Consider the following 27,948-nt stretch of genomic DNA (forward strand, 5'->3'; position numbering starts at 1 on the left):
AAATGTACTTAAAGGATACTAATCTTTAACTTACTGAGTTGAAGGAAATGATTCCAAAGGCATTGTCATTGGAAAGGATGGTGATAGTAGCTGTGTTTGGAGTCCCAACAATCACACCATTCGAGGAGCTCTGAAATCAAAAGAGTGAATCCCTTTTTGAAGATCCAGCAGTCAACCCAACTGAGCAATGGAACTGAAACATGTTTTAGGCATCTAAAATATTGTCACTAAATGGATTTGGCTGCAGACGTGAAAGTGTAAGTTTTTAAGCATTGGAACTTCTCAAAATTGTATTTATTTATTTGTTTGTCTTTATTGTTGGTTTTTACAAGGTGCACTGAAATAAATAATATATAACAAAAAGAGTAGGCAACTCGCTATTAAAATAATGCTTGTCATTGCAATCAATGAGCAGTCTAATTCATTTAAAGAATCAGCTGGAAGCCTGCACTAAAGGTTCAGGATTTTTGTTAAATTAATGAATGAAATGATTGATGGAAGCCAGTACGGAGCTGTCAGATAACGTTCTGGGCCACATCACCTCTGAACAGTACATCTGAGCACCATGTCTGGAGCATCAGCAGGAGCTCATGGTGCCAGTGGACCTTTGCCCGTTTAAGTGCCTCTCCTCTGTCCTCTCTGTGCCAGTTCGAGGCTCATTTGTCAACAGCCGAGAAGCTGACCAAGAATCTGAGACCTAACACCATTAATCACACCCTGACAGCAGCTGATGGCACCATGGCGACCATGGGCCTCCTCCAAGACTCATGTGGCTCTTTGAGTAAACAGTGGAATACTTTTCTTTACATCGCAAACTACATTTCATAACAAAGAGCCATAAGGAACCACGGGGAACCAAAATGTGCTTTGCTTCTTTAATGGCATAGTTTGGCTAAAATTCAAATGAGCAAATTGGTCCGTGATACCACGTATAGCTAATTAAACTGGTCGTGTTTAATGCCACAGGTTTACGCCTTATATTTAAGCTAAATATATAAGAAACTGTACTGCAAAAATTAGGCCTCAAGTTGCCTGTTACTAATGCCTTATGTACTCTACAAAGTCAAAAGATGGTGGACACTGGCTCATCAAGCATTTCTCTGGTTGTTTGTCCACTTTTCCTGCAGTAACAGTTCCTACTTTACTGAGGATACTTTACAATAAAACCAGGAACATTGCTGTGTGGATCTGAAGGTGTTCAGCCAAGGTACTGTCAGGTACTCATTTTGAATGATTCATTCACAAAGTGCCACTCCAACACACCCCACAGGTATTGGATGGAGCTCCATCCTGCCAGAGGAAGTAGTTAAAAAGCTCCATATGTCCAATGCTGGAAGGATTTATAGCCCTCATGGCACTGACCACGGTAACCGTAAACTCATTTACAGCTATTCCATGCTTCTCTACTGAGAATATTCCAATTAAACATCTGTTTGAACAATGGGTGTACATACAAGCATTGGATTTCACCAATTATTCAACATATACAGCATTAAAGAAACTACTTGGTAGAGGTAGCCACCAGTGATCGGTCAATGGCACATTAGATTTTTTTTTTTTACCTTCTACAGCTTAGTTCCACTACAGAGCATCTCTTATAGTGACTCGCTGTGCAGAATTTCTCTTTAATCTAAAGGGCAGCAGAGTTTGTGCTTGTCACAATGGCTTTTTACCAACAAAGGTGACTCTTAATGCCCTCTTGCTGTTGCCTAAGCCTGAGAAAAGGTCTACAGAAGACATCAAAGGCCATGGCAGGGCTTATGAGGCCTTTGGCTGGAGCTGAAAAAAAAAACCTCAAGATCACACTCGAGCAAGTGTTTCAGAATTCTTCTGTAGAGGAAAAGAGCATAAGAACGCTCTGTGGTGCCCTAACTCTGGGTATGAGGGGGGTGGTCTGAAATAAAGAAGAGGGGGCAAAAACACCAACACATGTGAAAACCTAAAGAATTATTCATAAGACAGCCCTCCCATGGAGGGCAATGACAACCACAGCTAACAGCATTAACAGTGCTTTAATATGTTACTGCTTAACATTCAGAGGTTGAGGCCGATTACTGTTGTTTATAAAATGTATATGTATCTCCATAGCAATTAAATAATGAATTACTATCATCTTGTATATAGACAGATTTAAGTCTGCACAGCTATCTGAATTTCCATTGGCTTTAAAAACAGGAAATGGCAGGGGTACATAGAATGCCTTGGTGTAGTCGAGACTGAACAGCAGTAATATATTTCAAATTGAAATCAAGACAAATATTAGTTGAAAATTAAAAGGGGACATATGAGAAAAATCACTGGTTCTGGATACAATTTTTTAAATGTAGTCTTAAACTAAGGGCTACAAGGAGTCCTTCTGCTTTTGTGCTGTGGTTTACATAAATGACAAGCACCTAGGGATTTTCACACCTCCTCGTCTGAGTCTTTCCAATCACAGCACTGGACCAAGTTTATGTGCGAGCATAAAGACAAGGTTAAACAGGGCACGACAAAAACAAATAAGCATGTAGAAATAAGAGTATTGAGTAATATGGCAAATAAAGGGAAAGAGAACAAAGCTCCCCAGGCCTCACAGCTGAGCTCTAGTGTTTGGAATAACTGGAGGCTCATACTCATTTAAAGAAACATGCACTAAAACAGGCCGTTCTGAACAAACCTTGAGACCTCAGAACTGTGTTCACTTGTGGAAAAAGGAGGTATAATATGTCCCCTTTAATATCTTCTTTCTAAATAGACTATTTCATGGAGCTTTATTCTTTATATTTGCTGCCAAAAAAGTGGGCTCCCCTGGACTATTTATTTAGGGCTCTTCTTGATAATCTAATTCTACATAAATTAATCTGTCTTCTACAGGCAAAGATTTAAAATATGCAATGCTCACTATCATTTAGAACAAAGTGAGAGTTTAGTGTTTGTTACAGTGGAATTCTTCTCATTGATTTTGTTATACCTGGAGACAAAGGTAGAATATAAAGGTCTCGTCGGCTTCAGGCAGGTCATCATCCTTCACGGCGATGAAGATGGTTTTGGTGGACTCAGTAGACAGCAGGAAAGCAGCTGCAGTGGTGGCCACAAAGTCTTTAGTGTCTTCACCCTGCAGCTGCATCACAAAAACAACAACAACAAGAAAAAAACCCACAGTTTAATTACTATCGCATCCCATTTTATAAAAGATCCATTCATCATTTCACAAAGCATCTACAAGCCAGTTTGAACATATACGTTTACATATGTTAATCTGAACGTTTTTGATTAACACTTGAACATTGTTTATATGTTAATAAATGGGAATAAATGGGAAAGAAACCCATTTATTAATTAACATTAAAAATACATATAGTAGCAGTTTTGTTTTACAAATAACTGCCCTCCACTGGGCTTGAATCCCCATCTGGGCAAGCACAGCATGCTACATGAATAGACACTGAATGTAGTGAATGTAGACACTGAACGCTACATTCACCTTATTTCTACTACACGATTAAAATGTAGGTCACTCTGAATAAGATTACCAGCTTAATATATAAATGTAAATGTAAAAATATTCATGCTCCACCTGAAGCTGTTTGAGCAACTGATCTTTACTTAAGGCTAAAAATAAGATATTGTTATTTACTGAGATATTTCAATTGTTTGATAATCCTATGTTTGATGTTTTTACAACAGTTCTATGATGAGGAATATAATGAAAATAAGAAAGGCCCATTAATAAATAGGCGATTCTATAATTTGGTGATAGTACAACTGTCAAAGTTCTAGAACTGTTCATGTTTGCTGATATTTAAGAACGACCCACTAATTAGATCAGAACATTTCTACAATAATTAATTTAAAATCAATCTACACCTCTGTTCTAAACAACACAGTCTTACATTTGGGAAATTGTTACATTACATCCCCTCCCCCATTTCTCAAAAGCTTCTTAAACGCTTCTTCAGACCCCTTTGGATAACAATTGCCAATCATTACCAACTGCACTGATGCCCCCCACTAAAAGCCACACCAAATAAAAGGTCGTAGATCTTCTCTTTGCACTTCCATGGGGGCCATTTGTGTAAGGAGCAACACTGGGACATTAGCGTGACACTTAGCACTCTCTGCTTAGCCGTACCCAGCTCTGGGTGGCTTTGCTAATCGTGCACAGATGTGCATGGCAAGGAGAAGGAGCAAGCAGATGTTCTAGTGTGAAGATCCACCCTGCTGTTACTGCACATCTGGCTAACACAGTTCAGTAATACTGTGTGATATGTCACATCAAATAGGAGGCTAATTGTGAGCATTAAATCACATCAGGCTACTGTTGTTCTAGAGAACTGCTGAACAGTCAGAGTTCATAGATCCATCTGTAAACAGATTTCAGAAGGTTTATCTTTGGCTTTTGTGAGTGCAACAGTACAGATGGCACTATCACTGGTTCCAATTCTGGTACTGGTACTGAAACAGAATAGTATCATATCTAGGGTGACCAGACGTCCTCTTTTACCCAGACATGTTCTTTTTTAGACTTAAAAAAATGTCCAGGTGGAATTTCACAAAAGTCCGGGATTTTGTTTTTCTAGAGCTTATATAAAATTTTGAGAAGCGTTTCGTTCACAAACTAGTCCCGCCCTCCCTTACTCCGATTGGTTCACTTGAGTGAGAAGGGGGCGTATCTAAAATCTGACTGTAGAGCTACTGTTATTGGTCAATAACCTTCTCTGTAAACATTTAATTGGTCAGTCTGCACGTCAGTAGTCCTTATTTACTTCAGGCAAATCTCATGTACCCTCATCTCGAGAAGCAATGCCGAAATGTAAATGTAAGTTCTTGGATGAATTAAAAAAGAAATTCCCATGTTTTGTGTAGCAACCCCCCCCTCCTCCTCTTTTTCACCATCTCAGATCTGGTCACCCTATTCATATCAATACCCACCACATTTACCTAATTTCTACAATAATTATGTATTATATAATATTATATAATATATAATAATAATGCATAACATATACATTATTTGCAAAGTGCAAGTGAAGTACAGAGCATACGTTTAATAAATGTCTTAAAATGAATCTTGAAGTTCCAGCAGAATTAGTTAAGATACGTATGTTATCTTCCCCCATCAGTATGAAACCATGTACTGCATCTTTAACCAGTAGATATTGCAATGCAGTGACTAAAATATCAAACATACTAAAACAATCCACTTTTACAACGATAAATATTTCTAAACCCATCTATTAGTCCACTGCTGGAACTTTGGGATCTAGGTTAAACACAAGACATACACCACACTCTCAGGAAAAATGTACGTCACTATATTTTCACTAAAGTAAATGTAAATGTACCTTTAAAAAGGTACAACAGTGGTTTAAATGTCCAGTTGTGGTCCCTAAAGGTACATTACATTCTCTTCTTCTGAAGGAGTGAATATTTGTAAGATGTCATTAAAGCACTGTGTTAAATATAAAAACTAAACCTAAGTCCTGGAGATGAAATGGGGCATCTGAAATCAGCACAACATACCACCACAGTGACAGCAAAAGTTACCACCACGGTGATTGTTTTTCTGAGAATGCAGTAAACAGCATGTCCTGTGTTTTATTAGATCTATTATTAGACTATCATTTTATAATTGTGGTAGTAATCACTTATTGCTCTGCTCTGGAGAGGTCCTAACCAATGGGAGAGTTTACTCGGCAGCAGCTAGATACTTTGGCGGGAAAGCCCAAAAAAAAAAAAAAAAAACCCACACCTTTTCCCACAGTTTCCAAAACCTAACTATGAGACAACATTTAATTATTTTAATTTACTATATTTTTAAAGCTTTTGGTCTTGAGATTTCTAATTGTAACAAATAAATGTTATTTATACCAGTTAAATTTATGGAACCGAAGTCATTACTGACTGAATTTCTTTCAAACAGAAATGGGCACTTGATGAGTACATCAATGATTCACTTGAACTTTGTCTATGTTCAGCTCAAGTTGCTACACAACTTCTCCTGAACATCTGAAGGTCGTCTTCTGTAAAACTTACCAGCACTAGTGCAGTGACATTAATGGGGTCCCCCACTCTCTCCACCACCAGCCGCACTATAGCTCTGCTGCTTTCGTTCACCACAAACTCCGTCTGCCCCTGAAACCTCAGCTCCGCAGACTCAGGTCTGGCACTGGAGATCAGGAGCACCAGGAGCAGGCCAGCTAGAGCCAGGAGCCCTGGCATTCCTGGAGACAAACACAAAAATACACAGAGAAACAATAGTGAGTAAGGTCAAATGGACAACCGAGCTAAGTCACAGTCATTGTTAATGATATTTTATGGATCATTTTCATTATCCACAGAGTTATATAAACACTGTCAAACTCTGCTCTCAGTAGTGAGCTGGACATGCAGGATAAACTGAAATTTGGCTTAAATGAGTGAAGCTGTACTGTATTAACTGAACTAGCTGGGCATGCTTTCTATTGCTGGAAGCCTGAAAAAAAGGAACACTCTATAAAGATCATTATTATTTCTCATTAATTTATCAGAAATTGGTAAATTGGTAAAAAAAAAAACTGCCATGAATCAATTCTTACAGACCGTCAGAGTGGACAGTTCTTTCTAAAGAACGTTGTAAATGAGAACCTCTTCATAATGTAAAGAGATATACTTTAATTTGGTAAAGATCCTTTACATTATATAAAATGATTTTTATTTTTAACCAGCTGCAAATATATTTTCCAAACACAGTTCTTTCAACTGTTCTTTCAACAGTTCTTTCAGAACAAAAAGTGTCTTTTTATAAATTCTGGATGCAAATGTTCAGTCATCAAGTATTTGTTTAACCCAAAAAAGAATAAATTTAATCATGCCAAAAGCACATCGATAATCAACAGCTTTAAGGAGGACAGTTAATGGAATTATTTTAAAAAAACAATGTCCGGGATGTCCAGGTGGAATTTCACAAAAGTCCGGGATTTTGTTTTTCTAGAGCTTACATAGAACTTCGAGAAGCGTTTCGTTCACAAACTAGTCCCGCTTTCCCCTACTCCGATTGGTTCACTTGAGTGAGAAGGGGGCGTGGTAAAGTAGCCTAAAATCTTCTGATTGGACGGTCTGACTGTAGAGCTACCGTTATTGGTCGATAACCTTCTCTGTAAACATTTAATTGGTCAGTCTGCACGTCAGTAGTCCTTATTTACGTCAGGCAAAGCTCACGTACCTACCCTCATCTCGAGGGTTAATGTAAAATGGCACGATGTCACAGAGTTTGACCAAGTGTTTGAGGGTCATTTGCTGTGTGTATACAAAAGTCAGCATGTTTACTGCATATGTCCCTTATGAGAAAAGGATGCTGAAAGCTCACTGATGAGCCTGTGAGTGTGTTTATTGTTTGTTTAACCTCCCTCTCCTTTTCTCTCTCTCTCTGTCACACTCTCTCGTTCTCGCTGTCTCGCTGTCGGACATGAAGTGGCCCGAGAGCAGTTGTCATGGCTAACAAAACAAACAACATGTGAGAGAGCTGTTGCTGATCTGCGGACATCCCCTTGGTCATGTGCAGCATGGTACGAATGACCACATGCAGCCGTTTTTTTGTGCTATTTTTTGTGGATATTTGCGCCAAATTACAGGGTTGAGAAATACATGGAATGAAATCATTTTGTTTTCTTTCTTAATTATTATTTTTTTTTTCGGCAGAAGGGAGATTGCTTAGGAAAGTTTGAGCTTGGAAAGATCCACTTCTTCATATGTTCCATTGCTGGTAGATCATTTGGGGTTATTTTGGGCAGTGAGGGTGTTTGGAGCAGAGGGGATTTCATCAATCAAGGTGCCAGGCCAGATTAGTGTAGAGTTCCTTTCTGCAGAGTTAGGCTGAGCTCAGGACCAGTGGAAGATATTTATTGTAAAAGGGAAAGAAGAATTGCAAATGTAAGCATGGAGAGGATTTAGTGATATTTTATCACAGTATGATGTGGATGTACATACACACACATACATACACACACATACATACACACACATACATAACATTCATACATACACACACATACATAACATTCATACATACACACACACACACACACACACACACACACACACACACACACACACACACACACACACACACACACAACTTCCCACTGTTTATGTTGTGAAGCCCCAGCCCCAATGTGTGTATATGTGTATGTGTTTTGATGACGAGATGCAGGCAGGGCAGATCAGGACTGAGGGGGTGTTGTGAAAGCTATCAAAACAGGATTAGTGACCGCCGGCTGGCCGGACCATGCGGAGAGGGGACAAAGCTCAGACAGTGGAGGGAAAAAGCCTGCTATTCAGCTGTGAATCTCCCCTAGAGCTGGGAACTTCCTCACCCTAATACACATTACACAGATGGAAAACTCCTATACAGCACCATCACTTTGTTCTAGATTACTTTTCAACAGCCTCACTGTACACCGCCGTCTAATAATCCTGCCATCTCAGTAACAGAATAACCATTACTCAGTCCAGTGGAAACCTAATCTCATGTCTGTATTAAAGCTCTAATAACGACAAGACAAAGGTTTTAGAGGCGCTATGTTCTACACTGTGCTCAGTAATTCTGAGTAGTGTGAAAGCTAGGATCCCTGCTTATGATTAATGATCTAAATAGGATCACTTATGCGTCTAATGTGAATGTTTCCACGTATGAAAGCATACTGCAAAAGTAGCCGTTTAAAATGAACTCTATTTGTGAGGTCACAGAAACGAATCACTATATTTACATATGTCTGCTGATACAACCTACAGCATTTTACAATCACAGCTTCTTAATCATTGTGATACTTCACTGACTTGTAAACTCAACAATGCAGCAATGCAGAACCTGCACTACGTAACTTCTGTGGGCAGGCAGGAAACTATCACCCCCCTCCCCCTCCCTCCCGATTTCAGGGCAGTGCTATAAAAGTGAATTACACTCTGCAACTCTTGGGGGAGCTCAAGAGCAAAAATACCAAACTTTACCTTGTGTACTTTTAAAAAGTGTTTCAGTCCTGTTTTCTATAATGACGCACAGTCAAGCCAGTCAGCCAAGAGGAGTGTAGACGCCTACACCTACATCTGAATTTAGGCATGCAAACGGCGGTGTCTATTGAACAGTCTGCTCAGTGAGATTAAAAAAAAAACAACAACAAAGGGAACAGAAAACAACGGTTCTCAGTGGTAAGCAGTCATCAAGTCTCATGTCTCATATTCACATCATGTGAAATCAGTCCGGTGCCTTTCCTGATCATTCCTCTATTGGCGACCCTTGAAGTTCTGAGATCGTACAGAGGCTATGTGGGCCATCATTCATCAGAGAGGTCACTGTGACAGCTTCTGCAAAGCCTCATGACACTGATAAAGAAAGACCCTGCAAGGATCTCCTTAGCTTCTGCCAGACCACCGCAGGACACACTGACCAGCGTAACATCAAGCGCTTTATCAGTGACCAGGCGGCCACGGAGCAGCCAAGAACCTGCGGCCTGGCTCTTAGACTGAGCCACTGCCGTCTATTGAGGAGATGTCTTTGTGTCAACGACCAAATGAACCGAGTTGGTTTTGCCAACAAGTGAGGTCAAAATAGTGTCTGTTCCTCAAAAGAAGAGGGCAGGTGGTGTGAGCTGTTTACTGTACTCTAATTGGTGGGTCTCAAACTGTGAAAATTCCAATCGTCACTGAACATTTCGAGAAACGGATAAGACAATGAGGCCATGGTTCATTTGCACAATTTTACAAAATGTAAATGCTGTTGTACTTTCTTGTGGTGATACTATTATCTATAAAAATGGACAAAAGTACAATACCGTGCTAAAGAGAGGGACTACTATTTTGTCATCCAGGATAAAATAAATGAAGAAATAAAATAAAATATAATAAATAAAAAGGGAAAAAAAAGCAAACAAAAAAACCCCACAACAACAACATATTATTATTATTATTACTATATCATAGTGTTATTGTTTAACTGGATACAGGATTAAGATATTTACATGAAAATAGTGCACAAATTAATTGTTATTGGTGTATGAAGACCTCAAGCTATAAACTGTCCTTTTTTTTTTTTTTTTTTTTGCCAAACTACTAAGCCAAAATAAAGGCTCAAAAGTGATCTACCCATCATTGTATGCCGTGTCTTTCACTTTCTCTTGACTGCCACCACACATGTGCAGACACTCGGATTGTGCTCACTCTGCGTCCTACACTTTCCACGGCTGAATGCCTCTGAAGATTTATATCTTCGTTTTTGTTCAGTAGCGGCGCTCTGGAATTACCGCCCCTAATAAAAACGCCTGTATGCCCATGCCAGGAAACTTGATTACAATGGCTGCAGCACTTTATTGTTGATGGTGATTAAGCTGCTTAATTCAAAGGATTAGCAGATCAAAGTTTGAGGGGGGAAACACAGTACTCTGGGCAGCTTTAGAGGGGCTGAATTTACTAGCTATAAAAACGTGGCCACCCTGATACTCAGAGGAAAGGAGTCTGCTAAGGCCTTGACCTCACGACCCTCTTGGGTGACTTGGCAGCAGGTTCAAATGGCCGTAGCGTAACCGAGACTTGAGCAATTACACTGGATCGGCCGGCCAGAGATGTGTCGGAGTGTATGGTTACGAGTTTGCTATGTAGCCTCTTAGGTTACCCCTGCTGGAGCTGGAAGATCCGTAGTCTTGGCATCAATTATTCAATTAGAAAGACTTCACAGCCAGTGCTGAGCCACCATGAGTGTGTATGTTGCAAGACAACGCTCCTGACTTCAGGAAGAGTTTGTGTGTGTGTGTGTTTGTAAGGGAGAGAAGCAAGTTTACACTACCTGAATTCTGAATGTACGTGTTTACAGTGATGTAAGAAGAAGCTTTCTGACATCCCACTGAACAAACGACCAAAGCAACAGGATATCGCAAGTGGAAGGATTTTAAACTTTCTCAAGCAGCAATTATCCTACCGTTTACATGAACTAATGCCATAAAGAATAACAGTATTTTAGTCACACCATGCTGTGAATGTGATTTAATGATAGTGTCTCACAAAATGCAAATTACAGGCTTGTCCTAATCCCTACTTCTGTAAAGATCTGTCTGATGAGGCTGTGGTAAGGTTTGGCAGCAGGCGTTGACGCAGATCACAGCACGTAAAGTGCCTGTGGAAGTGAACTTTGTAAAAACCTATAAACTGTTGAGAGACTTGCCCAACTGCGGTGACCAGTGTCCACTATTTTTCTCTCACATCGAGAAAACCACGCCAAACTTTACAGACTGTTTGGTTGGTCTACATGTAGTTGGTCCACTATACAAGAGAAAAACAGCCTATAATGGTCAAGCTGACAAACCAAGCCGCAGAGTGAAAATGCATAATGCTTAGATATCCATACGGGGATAAATGCATTGCTTGAGAATAATGGGAATCCAATGATTCCTTATGAGTAAGAATATTTTACAAAAAAAAAGAGAAATTAAATGACCCACTTAATATTACAACAGATATTCACTTAAAAAAGAAAACAAACAAACAAAAAACATAAGATGTGGTATTTCTGCTCATGTGTGCCCCCTACAGTTGCAGAGTCTATTTCACTTTTACAGCAGAGGCTCTATTCTCCATACTACATCTTATCAGAGAATCTCAATGAATTTAAGTTGGAAGTAATACTACCTAGTGCTGCTCTAAGTCCACAAATGTCATTCCGTATTCAACTTTCAAAGCTTGAAAAGCAACAATTTGTGTTCATATAGAAACTGCATCTTTTAAGGTGAAATGGTATGTTTATCAAGCCAAAACCATACCTTCATAGCTGAAGATTAACTTTTTTTATTCACTGTTTAAATTACCAGAGAGACCCATTAGTAACTCTAGTTGTTTAGTTTAATAGCACATAAGGTATGTGTTTACTTCCATGGAACGTTAGCTGTTGGAATTAGTTCCACCTAATGTTAAGTAATGCATCTGAAACAGCAAAAATAAGTGAATATTACCCACCAATGGAGCAGAAACAGCAGCTAGAACTCGTTTCATGCTTTTCAATGTCCCGAGGTCTCTCCAACATTTGGTAGGTGATTGTCATTTGGTCACTGAAACAGTATTTTTTCAGCATTTACATTTGGCTTCTTTTTGTTCAGTGTCGTATTAATTGTATGGGCAATTTTGGACAGAGCCATTTATTTTTTCCCCTGTATACTGAGCCAGTGCTGCATATAAACAGCTGACTTTTTCCAGAGTGCAAACAGAACTGACTAGCAAATATTGAGGAAACATTCTATGAAATTTATAAAAAAATGTATTGGATTAAAACATCACCTTTAAGGGCCATTTTTTTTTTTCATTTAGTTGATCCCACCATCTCAGTATCTCAGGCCTTGGATATGAACATATGCTTCAGAATGCAAACTGTCCAGATCTGCTACCTAGCATTGTGCCCACACTACGCTGAGTCTTGATATTTTGATTAGGTGCTCATTAGAGAGAAAACAGATTGATATTAATGATGTTTAGGTATCCTTAGTGAATGGCTACTCTCCTGAGTTAATAAATAGGCAGAATCTTTCACAGTTACTCTTTTCAAAAATAATACGTAAAAAGCAATGGATAACTTAGCAATGCTTAAATATCCATAGTGAAACCATATTGATGCATAGTGTTTGGCTTAAGAGAAAACCTCTTACAAATGGTCTTTCAAGGTCATGCTGGATAACGCTGATCCTTCATGACTCATCCACCGAACACTCTTCCACCGATCCCAATGTGGCTGGACACCATGTGAACACATCCTGGCTCTTGCATCACATTGATTAGCAATTGATGAGAGATAAACAGACTCACATAACCAAGGGTGGTAAGCATGACAAAGACAGGGCTACTGAGGTCACTGGCTTCCTGGGGCTTTGCTGAACCTTCCCTTCTGAGATTCAGGACGTGGAACAACAGAAAGACCTTGGGAACTAACACAGGAGACTGATACAGAAATACAAATCATTATTAAGAAATATCTGTGTGCATTATACTGCTCAGATTAAGGGTGGAATACAGCTTGTGAATCCCTATGTAGCATGCCATACCATCTCTGAGACACAAAGATGATATTTTCCAATAAAAAAAAAAGCTATTCAAACACACTTGCTGTCTAACCATTGTACACTGAATATGAGTGAGACGCTTTCATTTCCTCTCATGACATGCTCTGTTGCCTCAGTAACCAGCCTCTTTCAGGGGGCGACTCTGGGAACCTTCACAGTCGCCATATATGGAGGACTCAGAAGCCAATAATTACCACTCATGTTGCTTCTAAAGTATTTTTAGGCAAGCCTCTGTCCTGGACATCTAGCGGTTGGAGAAATTAAGATATTTAATAAGTGACTATGGCGAAAGGATACATCATTAAACTGGAGGAGATTTTTGTGTAACCTCAGTTAGACACTAATTTGGCAAGCACTGCCCAAAACATCCTTATTTTTGGAAGACATAGTGAACCTAGAATTAGAGCATGGGTGAAATAAAAAAGTGTTTGTGAGTGTGTGTGCGTCTGTGTGTTTTTAAAAAAGAAGGATGCGGAGAAGTTGGAGTGGGAGCAGATGCCATTCCATTTGAGGGGCAGAAAGGAGGGAGAAAATAAACAAGAAACAAGAAGAAAAAGGAGGAGTCCTCTCCCAGAAATGCACGAACAACTGAGTCTTGTATTGTTTTGTGGTAGTTTTCGACCCAGTGCTCACCTCCTCTGTAAGAACTGAGTGCCAATCAAGTCTGGCTTGGCTAAAGAGCAAAGAGACCAGAGGAAGAAAATATTTTGAAGCTACTGTCCCTGCCTTGCTCTCTGCCCAATTCGGCCTGTGCCAGTGGCATCTCACATCCTTGTTCCCAAAAAAACACAATGACTTTACTTTGCTCTCAATTTGTGGAGGGAGAGCAGAGGGGGGGGGGGGGTGGCTCCCATTGAATTTCACATCGCAAATGCTCCTGGGGGCCATGGAGCTCCATGACTGATTAGCTATTGTGGTGAACAATGTCAGAAAAGCAGAAGAAAACGTACTTTCATAGGATTAAACAAGGCCTCTCAAATGGCGGCCTGGAGCACAGAAAAAAAAAGGGGGGAAAAAAACGCAAATTATAAAGCTTATTACTTCATCAGATATAGCCAGTAGAGCCTGGCTGAAATGCTAATTGCCTTTCTTTGCAGCTGCCTTTCTTTGCAGAAGCGAGAGAGAGCGAGAGAGAGCAAGAGAGAGCGAGAGAGGCGTAAAAGCAGACCCTCGATTCACTGACCAATGCACAAAACACATGCATGGACTTTTTTTTCTTCTTCTTCCCAAGGCTCGCTGTTGTGCTCTTTCTTTTCTCGCAACATTGTTTTTTCTCGCTTTTCTCTAACCCACCCCCGACTCCTTCTTTCTTCTTTTTTTCTAACGCAAGAACTCCAGCCTCCTAGCAGCCCAAATCAAACCCCCCATTCAGACAGATAGGTCTCTTTCTCTCACTCCGTCCCCCTCCAAGACCCTTTTAGCAGAGGAGAGATGTGGGAAATTCCTGTCCTGGCCTCTTCAATCTGCCGAGTTTGGCAGGCCTGGGACAGATGGCTGGATTGAGGACTGGGGAGGGAAAAAAAAAAAATCCCTGAGCTCACTCAACTGACTCAAGAATCAGGCATGGATAACCCCTCCATAAACGAGGAATTAAGGAGAACTCTCCTTCACTGCTTCTTTTTGAAAAGCCCTGACCCGTTTTGTAGTTCAGTTTGACTAAGCGCTGTCGCTGGCTTTCCCTTTCAATAGATATAGACGTCCGCTATCTCGGCATTGTTAGCTTTTGTTAGAAGAAGCAGCGCCACTAGATTCAGCATTCATCGGTCAGTGGAGGTCTTTGCATGATCCCAGATTCAGTTCAATTCCCACCTCTTCAGAAATTCTTTCACCATGACGAAACACAATGTCAAGGAACCTTGCTGGTGGTGGGATGAAGAAAGAGCTCTAAAGAAAGGATGGAGAGCAAAAAACAGACGGCATATGAAACAGTTGAAAGGGGACACAGCCAGAGATAATCAAAGGAAGTAGTGTGGGCAACCTGTAGCACACTGGAACACATGGCTTTAGCATGGGCATCACACAAATTAGCTTTTACCTGAGCTGAGAAGTTAGTCAACACCTGCAACACCCGTAGGCAGCTGTAAGCTTGTTTTAGCTGTTATGCTAAAAATATAAACATAAAATGTGCAGTGATTTTACTTCCAACTAAAAAAAACACCATAAGATTGTCTAATTCACAAGGAAATACCAACAGGTAAATGATCTGCATGTTTGTAGTTGTCAAGGCAAAAGAAATCAACAAAGAGGAGTCGACTTCCAAACAAACAATTCTTCCAGCATCTGGGAGGGCCTTACCTTCACAGAGTTGAAACTCTTGGAGTTGTCTTGGTTTGCAAGTGCCTTCTGCTGTGCACTTTAAGCTTAAAAATTTAATATTAAGTAATTGCAAAATGCATTTGAACAAATAAAATAGCCATATTCTATAATTTTGAAGAGTAATGTGTTTTTAAATGCAACAATTTTAAGCAAAAGCTTATGGAAAAAGTAATAAATAATACATCTGAAATAGGAAAAAAAAACTTTAAAAATACTTACTAAACGTTTAAAACTTAATAGACTAAATCGTTTTTAGTTTTCGTCAACTAAAACTGGATTAAAACTAATAAAAATGGGACCAAAACCAACGCACATTGTAGTCAAAACTAAAACAAAATCAGCTGCCAAAACCAACACTGCTTTAATAACTCCAGTTCAGTGGCATTCATAGCTCCAGTTTGGTAAGATCCATATATGTATTCAATTTTAGTTAAGACTCTAAGCACTACAGCACCTCAGTAACATAATAAGAGTCGATAACAATCTGGACAGTGCAATTAATGCATGGTTTATGGGCTGGTGTTACAGCAGAAAGGATATTTTGAACTAAACCTGGACTAAGTAAAGCAATCTAAATATAAACAATCTAAAACTTCCAAACTTTTTAGCAAAATTGGTAAAATTTGCTCTAGAACACTGGAGATTTCACTACAGGCTCAAAGATGGATGACTGCATTTAACTGCACATAACCAAGCTTCAAGGTTTCAGAGAAATAACCCCATGGCCTGTGGACAGAAATTAGGAGAGGAAACAGGTTAGGCTCCACAGATTTACACCCCCCCCCCCCAAAGGGTTTTGTTCTAAAGAACAAACTCCCACTAAGAGACCACCTAACTGCCTTGGTCACGATACACGGAAGTCTCTAAAACAAATTATTTTTATTAATAATCCCATAACAACCAGGGAAAAGATAAGCAAAATAAACACAATGCACCAGAATGGAAGGTAGTATCTCTTTAGCAGGGTCAGGTATAAATTCTGGATTTGCAACTCCCCCCCGCCCCACCCTGGGTGGGTATGAGAAGACAAAACAGTTTTACTTAAAGGAATTAATTCCCAGAACAGACCACCTCACTGCCTCGGCCACAGTGGGTATGAGGGCCTCAGGCAAATTATCCTTGGAAGTAAAAGCAGCAGAATGAGGGAGAAGATGAGCAAAACAATACTATGTTGTTCTTTAGAGCTTTATCCTTCTGAAAATCTTTAAAAATGTGTAGCTCACATTTCATATACATCTTAAAAGCTTGCATTTTTAACTTGTTTTTCAAACTCCCAACCACCAAAGTCCACTCATATTAAACTTGAGTTTATACTGTGTTTACATTTACATTACTGCACATTTTAGACATTCATACCAAAGAATGTAAAAACATTTGTCTAAGAGAGATCTTCAGAATGTCTGTGGTATGGACTCATGCCCGCCGTGTCCGATGTGAATAAGCAAATGCTGAATATTAGAAAAAGACGGACCTGCAGGCGGCTGAAACGTCCGAGGGCACGGCTGGATTTCACCCCCCAACTGATTTCAGCCTCAGGCTTTAGGTTAAGAAAGAAGAGGTCATGGTTCAAGTTCAACACTCCAGGGAAATAAGATAAAGCCTGTTTATTTGGAAACAAGTTAGTTTACTAAAAAAAACGAGGCCTAGAAAGCAAATGAGGTTTAAAATTACCTTTGTAGTTTGAAAAATACAGCTTGTAGACTTATGTACAGTGCATAAATGCAAAAAGCAACTGTCTGATTTAAACAGTTACCCCCTTACTCTAAATGTAACCAATGGCAAATCAATTGTCACTGGCAGAACAAAACTTTGTTTCTCTGTTTTTTTTTTTTTTTATTGTGTCACTATTTAAAGTAGAACAGACCGACAGAAACAATCCAGTATAAGTGATTGTAACAGTACAACATAAAGCATCATAGACTTAGACAGAGTCTATTTAAATCTAGCCTAAATAAGACTATTTAACAATATTTTCTACAGTTAGATACAATAGTCTTGTAGCTCTAGTGCAAATCTAATGGGGCAAACAACAGACATCATATCCTAACACATCTAGCCTTAGGTTAACAGAATATTATCAAGTTTGCAAATGCATTCAATCACTCCGATATAAACAGCGATACAGACTGGGTTTACATGTTAAATATAGAGAATTCATAATATGGATTTATTTACTCTGGTGCTGGTAGGAACAAGTACCAATTTATTTACTATTCAAAGCTACCAGTCGATATTAATAATAATTAAAAATACTATGGCAGAATGATTTGGGGAAATGAATTGTGATGTAACTGAGCAATGCTGTGATTGTGATTTAAATTACAATTTTTTTTTTTATATAAATGAAGGTCCACAACTAATTTAATAAACAAGAGGTTCAATAAGACTATTATTTTAGTCGTATAGTTGTGGTTGTTATGTACACAGCATAACACACCATAGTGTTTGATTGCCTCTGATTGGTCTAACGTTGTTAATCTCTTAAGACATTGTTTCTGATATCGTAGGCTTTAATAAACACTGCAGCTCCTGAGGTCTGAAAATTACATATTAGATATAAGCTGATTGCTGTTTCATTCCTGAACCAAACTTCTCTACTTCTGCATCGTAATTTCATATGAATTTCAAGGAATTACTTTTCATGAACAACTCTTCAGAAGCCTGGTTCGTACCAACACTTCTATAAACCATCCTGTCACCGTAGCTTTCTCAAGAACAAAGCATTTCCCATCTGAATATGAACGCTTTTGCTTACATCTTATCAGTTTAATAATGCACACATTTAAATTTAAAAAAAAAAATGGTGTCCTTTCTCTTCAAGGGAAACGTTTCATTAATGCACTCACTTTAACAGAAGTCTAAGACAGGATCTAAATAATCACTACTTGCATCCCTAACGAAGAAACGAAACGCAGCTGTGCGTGATTGAGATTAAGTGAGACAGTAAGAGGGAGCAATAAGACAGGGAAAAATGAAAAGAGACAGATGTGTGTTTGCACTTAAAAGTTCCAGGAAAGTCAAAGATGAGTGAGTGGCATGCTGACCGGCAATAAACATCTTTTGTGAACTCTCTGGCCCAGTTGTGGCAGACCATATGACAAATAAAGAGACCTCAGGATTGCTGCTGGACGTGAGCAAGGCTTCACAATACACTGCAATAGTCCCACTTTCAAATCCAGAACAAACAGCTCCTAAAACTCGATACTGCGCACAGTGCGTCAGCAAAGTCCTGAGAGGGCTCACAAACCTCTCCACCAGACTACACAGTGACGAGGATAAAAAGACTCGGTGACCTTAGCCTATAATAGAAAACCAGGACAGTCACAGCCATTGTAGTAGTAATAATGAATGAATTATAGAGTAACAAGCGTAATCAATAAGAATGATCAATGCCCTGAAAACTTGACCTGAAAAAAAATCATCTGAAAAGGCAAACATTGTTTTAGCTTTGGAGTCAAAAGAGAAAAAAGCCAAGACATGTTACTTATTAATGTACTGAAATTTCAGCCAGCAATATTTTCCATTTTAACTATAAAAATTATAAAAAAAAAAACCAACAACACGGAATTCAGTTACGAGACAAAACAGGTTCATTACAAATGCAATATAATTTGTGACTGCATTTGTTATTGCATTATGAAGCACTACTGCACAGGAGAAATTCGAACTTTTCCCACAATTGGCTTTAAATTCCAGTCCATTATTAACAAATATGCACATACCTGAATACAACAAACCATTCAAAGAGATGGAGACGACCACATAAGATTTATACATTTTGCATGATGAGTCTGTTTTGTTGATCCAAAGGCAGCATAGTTACGTTGTTTAGTGCCGAATGTGTTAAACTGTGAATAAAAATCATTCTACACAGTTTTTAAATGTAGTTTTACTAGTGCACTGTTTTTGTGTATCAACATGTAATGACACGTCTTGTCCTTCCTGATTAGGTATTGTAATATCGTGATAAAGATGTGCGATCTAATCCACCCCATGCATAGTTTCAAAGATTCCTAAAACAAAACAAACTTTAAACATGAATCAAAATCACAAAGCCAGTTAATTGCTGATGTTTTCAGTCAGTTATTTTAGAAGTGACAGCCCTATTTAAGCGCAAAGTAGTTTTGGCGACCTTGAATTTGAAAAAATATGATCATGAAAACAGAAGACAGACCAGAATAAAAGGCAGACTGGGGATCTGAACTCCCACAGTGACATATCCCACCAAGGGTCTCTCATTTCCCCACAAACCACAACAGAAATCTGAGAGTTAGGCAATCAATTACTGGGCACTGAGTGCTCTAAATGAACAACTTCACTTCCTACCATTAAAGTAACTGGAATTACTCCGCAAATATTTAAGCATGTGCCGATGGTGTATTTAATTTGATCCCAGAACAGGACAAAGAATATTTCACTTCCGCCAAAACCGTGGCTTTGATTCTGAGGAAGAAAAACAGTTTACACTTGTAGAGCATACTGAGAGCCCTCGTTCTCCACTATTATAAAGACCTCCACATCGGTAAGTTTCACAACACTGAACCCTCTCACGTCAAACCACTCAAACGCTTTTTCATTTATTTTAATCTCAATGATAAATTTAAGCCGACATTTATGAACTGACAAATTCATAAAAGAAGATGTAATGAAAGAAATAGAAAGCAGCATTATCAGACGTTTGGTTCGCTGTAAGTGGCACTGCACAGCATGCTGTGTGTTTTGTTAAAGTAAAAATGACAGTGACAAATCTTCAGGAGTCAAGCACTAAACATTTATCATATAGGGCTTTCATTTGGCTCAGAGTATTCAATAACGGTCCGCACAGTAAAGCCCAGTGGGACGTTCCCACCGCGTCCCCTTTCTGCTCTGGGTGTGGAGTCTTTGTGGAGCGCGTTGAGCGGCTGAATTCACTCCCTCTGCGAGACCCAGCTCCATGCGTGGGCACTTTGTTTCAGCCAAGGCCCCAGTCTGGTGGGAAAGGGGGATCCAGATTGGAACCCTGCTATGGCGACTCACAAGGTGTGGAAATTTGAACTAGACCGGAACAAATGTAAACTTGAAAGTGTGTTCAGTTTCTGTTATTTTTTGTGCGCCACAAACACTTGTGTTTCTCGTTATAAAAATATATATAGACATCAAATATAGACGCCTGGACAAACCAGAAGAGTCTGAAGAACACCATGTTAATTTGATTTATTTGTAAAATGAACTCTTTTTTCAAATATATAAATAATAATTATTATAATATAATAATAATAATAACAACAACAACAATAATTACAGCTGACCATATAGAAAACACATAACAGTATAAGTCTCAGTAACAAAAAAAAGACCAGTCTAACCTCCAGTGAATTAGCCGCTCTCTCAATCCCTCAATCAAGGCTCCTTACACAGATAAGGCAGCGAGCCATATGTCCGCATACATCCAGCTGATGTACAAAGGGGTGATAGAGATGGGGAGGGGGGCAGCAGGGCAGGGCCTGTGGGGCTTTGAGACGAAGCAAAGTCTAATAAGCAAATCTCTGCTGACCTTGATACGTTTCACTACCACACGCTAAAGACTACACACCCTGTCTGACCAGTGCAGAGGAGCCTCTATCTTGGCCCGAGCTGCTGCTCGGCTCGTCCTTTGTCTGCGTACACCTGCTGCTCTTCCATCACAATGTGTGGCCCATTTATCCCCACAACATCAATCAGGGGCAAAGCCTCAACACATCCTCAGGGAAGGTGCTTTGTCTGCACCACAGGGGGTGGGCTCACTGTCCAGGAACACAGTTAAGGTGGTGCAGAAACAAGACTTGAAACTTGTAGAGCAGAGAGTCACCCTAGACTTTTCTGGTGTGAGGGAAGACAGCTTCTCCTCACTCCCTTCAACACAAACACGGTGAATATAACACAAACTATGTGAATATTATTATACACATCAAGCATCAGCTGGACAATAAGGTCTGAGTTTATTTGCTGTAGGTTAGTGTTCAAGAAAAAGATCGAAGATGAATTATTGAAGAGTGAATTGATGAATAAAAGAAAGAAAGTAAGAAACTTAAAAAAAACAAAGTGAAAAAACATAGTGTAAAAAATAAAATAGTGTATAATGAAAGCAGACAGAAAGAAAAATAAACAGAAGGAAGAGTAATTGATGAATAAAAAAAAAATAAAAAAATAAATGCTGAATGAAGCAATTAATGAAAAAAAGAAAAGTCCACCCTGTGTCCACCCTTCATTTATAATATTACAACAACACAGTATAATAAATATTCATTGTTTGCTACACTAGAGAAACGTGTGGTCAGTCAGCAAGTCCAGTCGAGTCTCAATAACTGTCCAATCCAAGACCAATCCAGACAAAACAACCTGATATTAATCCATTCAGACCCACAATCTGACATCAGAACAACCCTCAGAACAACGGAATGGCCCTGTTACAACAGCCATTTTATGTGATCTATATACTGTCCCAGGAACAATTGCGATAAAATGTAGACCAATTTGTGCCACTGACATGATAAAAAAATGTAGTAGAACAATAATGTAACTACACTCCTTTAAAGAGTGATTACTTTTAGAAAAAAACGATATTAGAAGTAGAATATAAAATGTTTATATATCCAAAATAAAAAATAAACACTTTTAAATAAATTAACATAATGCCCCCAGAATTGAAAGGCCAGAGCAAACCAGGGAACAGAACAGAGGGAGTGGTTAAAATATTAGTGATGTTCATTCTTATGTAAACAAACACATATGAAGTCAGCAACAACAAGCATTGAGGAACTGTCCATGTATTGTTTGATAAGTCGGTAATGTAATTGTGACAGGCCTATAACCGGACAACAGCAGTGCCCTCAGAACAACTGGACAACAACATCACTCCACTCCGAACTCCCAGGTGACATCGGTCCCCTAGGAACAACCAGACAACAACATGGGTCCCCTCAGAACGACTTGACATCAAGGTTAATGCCCTTCAGGGATCCAGTCACTCAGAACAACTGGACAATAAGGTCAGTAGAGTCAGAAGATGTGGTCCTATCAGACAAGACCAGTCCCCTCAGAATAAAGAGGGACAATGAGTCAGAGAAAGGGACAACACTTCATTCCCTTCTTGTACAGAGAAGTTGAAGAGGAGCCTCTCGCGTAGTCTACTCTTCTCGAGCCACCTGTTCAGCTCCCAGCTCTTTCTCCTCTCTCTCTCTCCCACACACAGATACATTCTCTCTGAGAGCGAGAGAGAGAGAGAGAGAGAGAGAGAGATAAACGCGCGAAAACCGCTCTCACCTGAACACGGAGCTCTCACCACCCGGACTAAAGCGCACAGATGCGGCGGGACTCAGGCGAGCATCAGCGGCTGCGGCCACTCCGTTCCTACGTTCCTTGGTCCCTGCGGAGCGGTCACTGCATGCTCTCTCCGCGCCGAGTAGCGGCCAACTTTCAGCGTCCGGACACGGGAGAGCGGGTCCGCGCGCGTTCACGAGAACCTCCTACTCCGCCGTGTTCCGCGGTACAGATGGACTGGGGGCGCGCGCCATGGCGAGGTGTAGCCGTTAGCTCTTCTCTTCTCCTGACACACACACAGAGACGTGCTAATCTCATTACAACCCCCAACAGATCTCTCTCTCTCTCCCTCTCTCTCACACACACACACTCAGCACAGCTCCACCCAGCGACATGTTGATCCCAATCAGCCACACACTCAGCACCAAATCCACACTCCCGGGCCACAGAGACATAAAGCATCAGGTTGTGGAACTGTGTTCTCTGGGGTGAAAGAGCACCATCCACCACTATTCGGGTGCCTTGATTTAGCGTTTGTAATCCAGAGCTAAACACCCGACATCAATACCTGACCCCATTAATGCTAACACGGTTTAACTCAATCAAATCATCACAGCAATGTTCCAAAAGTGTGGGAAAGGCCTTCCCAGAAGAGCTGTTCCTAGGGCTGATTGTGCAGTATTAGAATAATTAATCACTTTGGAACATCTCTGTGAGCATTTGATTGCATTCAGCCACAACAGCGGCAGAGAGAATGATGTTGGATGATTAGTTGTGGATAGGATGATCACCTACCAGTCAAAGACCCAGACAGTTTCACTGTGTTCACGTGCTCCAAAGCATTTCGTTCTAACTTATGTAGACTATCCATAAGTCGAACAACTGGACAGATGTGTTAGAAAAAAATAATTATTACAGCACTGTCCAGAAATCAAGGGTGAGGGGAAGAGAGGGGACGTCCTACCTTCCTCCCCAGTAAACATTTAGCCGTTGATTCAACGTTGAAATAACGTAATGACTGCCGTCTAATCAACGTTCTCTTAAGGTTGAAAATGAAAGTTGAAAAGACGTCCAAACACAGACATTGAAAAGACGACTATTAGACGTCCTTTGACGTTATTAATTGGTCCCGAAACAAATTACTTGTATAAAACGCATTTTGGACGTCTACTGACGTTATCGATTGGTCACCACTTGATAACTAACTTATTAAGATGGATTTTGGACGTCCATTGACGTTTAAAATATGTCCTTGACGGACAGACTACTTTTAGACCTATTTTGAACGTCCAGGAACGTTCCTTGTTTACTGGGTCCAACAGTTACATACTGCAGAATCTGCAGTGCTGAGCCTAAAGTAAGAACAGAGGCCCTATTTTGAGCAGAAATACCACATAGCATTCCTTTAATGTAAGTCAGTTCACCTTTGTCATTAGAAGGAGTGTGCACAAACATTTGGACATAGAGTAGAGAGAGAGAGAGAGAGACTATGGGCAGCACATGGACTGTGTCAGATGCGCCCTCTACTGGGAAGATCCAGCAATTGCAGCCAAACGTAAACTAAAGCACAATATCCAGATCCTGTTGAACAAGTGTTATATAAGGCTTTCACTGAATTATCTGCTCCTATTATGCAATTTAATGGAACGTATCTTGAAGAAATATTAAATTAATTAATGATATATTTATTCAAAAATGTCTATTTTGTGTATATATATATATATGTGTGTGTGTGTGTGTGTGTGTGTGTTTACACATTGTAAATTGCATGATATTAAAAGCAATCCGTTTTGAATCCATTGCTTTTGTTGAAGTCACGATATCCAGTAAATTTAAGATATACAGCACATTTCTTCAAACCCATGCAAACGTTATAAGCAGTTCCATCTAGAACTGTTCACTGGTAAACCATAGTGCAACAACCTGTAATTCTATGGTTAAAGAGGGGTTGGAAAGAGGTCGTGTAGATTCATATTTAAAAAAAAAAACACATCTGCTGTAATAAAATTAACAAAACATTAAAAAAAATTAACACTTAAGCTGAATACTAAGCAGAGGATACTTTCTACCCCTAAAGCCCCTCAACTAACCCCTACGTCATTACGTAAAGACTATGTTGACGTGGCGTAGAGAGTGGGGGAGAGAGAGAGAGCAAGAGAGAAAGAGAAAGAGAGAGAGAAAGGGAATGAGAATGAGAATGGCTTAGCTGGGAAAGGCTGGTGAATTCAGCGCGTTTAATCAGGTAAAGAGATCCCTCGCTGCTTAGTGTTTATAGCTTAACTGTGGTTTAATATAAACCCTAACGTTCAGCTGCTCCTCAGGCTTTAACTAAACCTCTACGTTAACTCTGCTAGCTCAGCTCAGTTAGCTGCATAGCGCCGTTAACCACACAATACACGTGCCTACATGTAACTAAAAGTATATTACTGCATGTGGGGTTATAAATATGAACATACCAGCCTTATTTGACCATATTAATAGTTAAATGTCACTTGACTTTCTAGTTACGCTACAATTCGCCGTGTTGTTTTGAGTAGCCTCAGGCTAACTAGCGATAGCAGGTTAGATAAGTGGAGTTTGTTGACATCAGCAACTTCTGTTTACCGTGTTTTAAACGGATGACTAGTGAAATAACATTCGCATTTTAAACATTTTTAGGAGGGTAAAATCTTTTAAACAAACGCTTATGAGCCTGAGGCTGAAAAGCCCCTCGTAACGGTTACTCGACTTTTTCTTTCCACCTTAAACAGTGCGGCTGGTACATTTACTGCCGATATATTTAAGGTGGAACGGAAAGATTCCAACGTGAAGCCGGTAAATTAACGTAGAAGCCAGTTTTAGCTTAGCATGTAATACTAATTAACCAGCTAACGGTATTACCTAACGTTGGCTACGTTATGTTGTAAACCGAGTTGTGGTCAGTCGAGCGTATTTTTATTATTATTAATGAATATAATGCGGACTTTAAGGCCAGGCTGGGTATTTGTTGTAAAAGTATCTGTGAACAGGTTCCCAACCTTTGTATTGTCCATCAACCCTTCCTCTTTTTACAGTTAAATTCAGTTACACCAACTTCACCTTATGCAAGTTAGTGTGGGCAGTTCTTTCCTTTTTTGAAACTGTCATTATCTGTTTCGCTTATCTGTTGGTGTGTGTTTTATTGACTTATTGACTTTGCAAATAGGCAGAAAATGACTGGAAGGAACCAGTACAATGGCTTCCAGTCCTCTACAATGGTGCAGCCTGCAGCAGGAGGTTTTTCTTATGTATTTGGGAACAATTCGGAGACCGAGTGCTCTGAGGAAGATGGCGAGAGCTATGAACTTCGTGCCAGGGGCAGGGACAAAATTCGACGGAGTGCTTCCAGAGAGCGCATGGATGATATTGTCTACGTAATGAGAGACATTAAAGAAGGAGACACTTTGATTAGCATTTCTCTCCAGTATTTCTGCTCTGTAAGTCTTACAATACAGTGCCTGTTTTCTGACTCTTCACTTGAGCTTGTGTGCTTTAAATTTACTAAATTTACAGTAAAGCCTATAATAACCTGTGTATGTACACTATGTAGTGCAGCCTATAATTAACATGCTTTTTGTGTGCCGAAACTTAGGTTGCTGACATAAAGCGTGCCAACAATCTCCTGACAGAGCAGGACTTCTTTGCCTTGAGGTCCATAAAGATCCCGGTGAGAAGGTTCAGCTCTTTCACTGAAACTCACAACACAGCTCCGCATAAAAGCAACTCACCGAACAGAATTCACAGAGTTGCAGAGATCCTGCCCACTGGAGCTTCCACAGACTCCTCCCCATCATCATCTTCCTCCACGGACAGTGTAGAGTGTTTTCTGCAGGAGAAAGACAAAGACATTGAACTTCTTGTGAAATCGTCTAGCCCCTCCAGGAGCAGCCTAAGCGAAGTGGTTTCCTCCCTCAGCCCTCAGCAGCCGCTGCTGGGAGATCTAGAGCGGAGACCAGCCCAGAGGAAGGACCCCTATTATGGAGCGGACTGGGGAATGAGGTGGTGGACTGCGGTAGTCATTATGCTTGTCGTGGGCATTGTCACACCTGTGTTCTACCTGTTATACTATGAAGTGCTAATGAAATCGGATGTAAGCCACCATGCTACAATGGATTCCATCAGACCTGAGCCTACACATTCTGCCTTTCCTCGTCCTGCTATTATTCCAAAGGCTAAGGCTGTTGCTCATGGAGAGCCACATATGCATCAAGTCATTGAACCAGAGGGACCAAATCTGAGGCAGAAACAGAAAACATGACTCTTTAGAGGCAAGCTGACATGGACCAGCACTATGAGGCATTGAATAATGTTTGGGACGTGTAATGAAAACCACTTTTACTAGGAGATGATATTGTAATTGAAAAGGATGAGTTCAATATTTTTAACCAAATCTCTGTAGTAGCAGTACAGGTTTGGTAAGCAGTTTCTTAATATCTCAATGTTATTAGATATCTAAAACTGGAGCAATGTTTTTGAACCATATGGGCATTTTTTAGGAGCAATGCAAATTTAAAGATGTCCTAAAGACTGTAAAGACTTTTTAACATAACCTGAGGAGTTAAATATGTATAATCCAGTAAAATATGGGGTCACAAAACACTAGGACTGTATTAGTATAGGCACTAAACCTCAAGTTTTGAGGTTATGATTTGATGTGGGTCGTTTAATTGTGGTGGGATATATAAAATACACAACTTTAGTAACAATTCCAGAGTTCAGCCACTAAAATAAAAACAAGGCCATTTTGAGATTTGGTGGTTATTGGCACATTATAAAGAAATGTTAACACTCATTTCTTTACGCTAATAATGATATGATGGGACCAAGGGTCACAACACAAAAATGCCATTGAATTTACTATCTGAAATGACCATTGAACAGGCTCATGCCTTTTTTTCTGTAATGGTGGCAGTGGTAAAATAGTGATAAATGTAAAGAACCAGTTTGCCTTACATCTCCCTGTATGTACCTACTCAACATTTGTGTTTTTGAATTAATGTTTTAGACCAAATTCCTCTCTAAACTGTTAGTGATTTATTAGGCATCGTGGTAATATTTTAATGAGTTAGAATTGGGAGGCATTGAACTCCAGACAGCAGGTTATTATAATTATAACGTGACTAAGGTTTTCCATGAATGCTCACGTCAAACCACTTGACATCTTAATGATTTAATTTTCAAGGAATGAAGAGGTGGAATTCTTATTTAAATGTTCCATTTCAGTGGTGGAGTTGAATTTGATCTATGCTGTTGTCAGTATTTGAGTGTGGATATGGAAATAATT

General features: G+C 39.7%; 2 protein-coding genes across 2 annotated transcripts in view; one reads left to right on the top strand and one right to left on the bottom strand.

Moving 5' to 3' along the window:
- Positions 1-22,919, bottom strand: part of LOC136678381 (adhesion G-protein coupled receptor V1-like) — a 155,781-nt gene extending 132,862 nt beyond the window's left edge. Inside the window, exons 1-4 of the mRNA XM_066656433.1 lie at positions 22,650-22,919; positions 6,016-6,203; positions 2,951-3,100; positions 35-130 (exon numbers count right to left, since the gene is read on the bottom strand). Coding sequence (XP_066512530.1) covers positions 35-130; positions 2,951-3,100; positions 6,016-6,201 — 432 coding nt within the window. The 5' untranslated portion in view covers positions 6,202-6,203; positions 22,650-22,919. The remainder of the gene's footprint in view (positions 1-34; positions 131-2,950; positions 3,101-6,015; positions 6,204-22,649) is intronic.
- Positions 22,920-24,779: 1,860 nt separating this feature from the next.
- LOC136678618 (lysM and putative peptidoglycan-binding domain-containing protein 3-like) lies at positions 24,780-27,167 on the top strand. Its single transcript, XM_066656671.1, has 3 exons — positions 24,780-24,888; positions 25,831-26,101; positions 26,257-27,167. The coding sequence occupies exons 2-3, from the start codon at positions 25,838-25,840 to the stop codon at positions 26,920-26,922; spliced, it is 930 nt and encodes a 309-aa protein (XP_066512768.1). The 5' UTR covers positions 24,780-24,888; positions 25,831-25,837; the 3' UTR covers positions 26,923-27,167.
- The last annotated feature ends 781 nt before the right edge of the window (positions 27,168-27,948 follow it).

The sequence above is a fragment of the Hoplias malabaricus genome, chromosome Y, assembly GCF_029633855.1.
Source record: "Hoplias malabaricus isolate fHopMal1 chromosome Y, fHopMal1.hap1, whole genome shotgun sequence".
NCBI lineage: Eukaryota > Metazoa > Chordata > Actinopteri > Characiformes > Erythrinidae > Hoplias > Hoplias malabaricus.

What these genes read in the sequence shown, in the direction of transcription:
- LOC136678618 (XM_066656671.1), top strand. Translation starts at nt 25,838, where the DNA reads ATGACTGGAAGGAACCAGTACAATGGCTTCCAGTCCTCTACAATGGTG. An exon ending in CTCTCCAGTATTTCTGCTCT is followed by an intron (nt 26,102 to 26,256) that starts GTAAGTCTTACA and finishes GCCGAAACTTAG; the next exon opens with GTTGCTGACATAAAGCGTGC.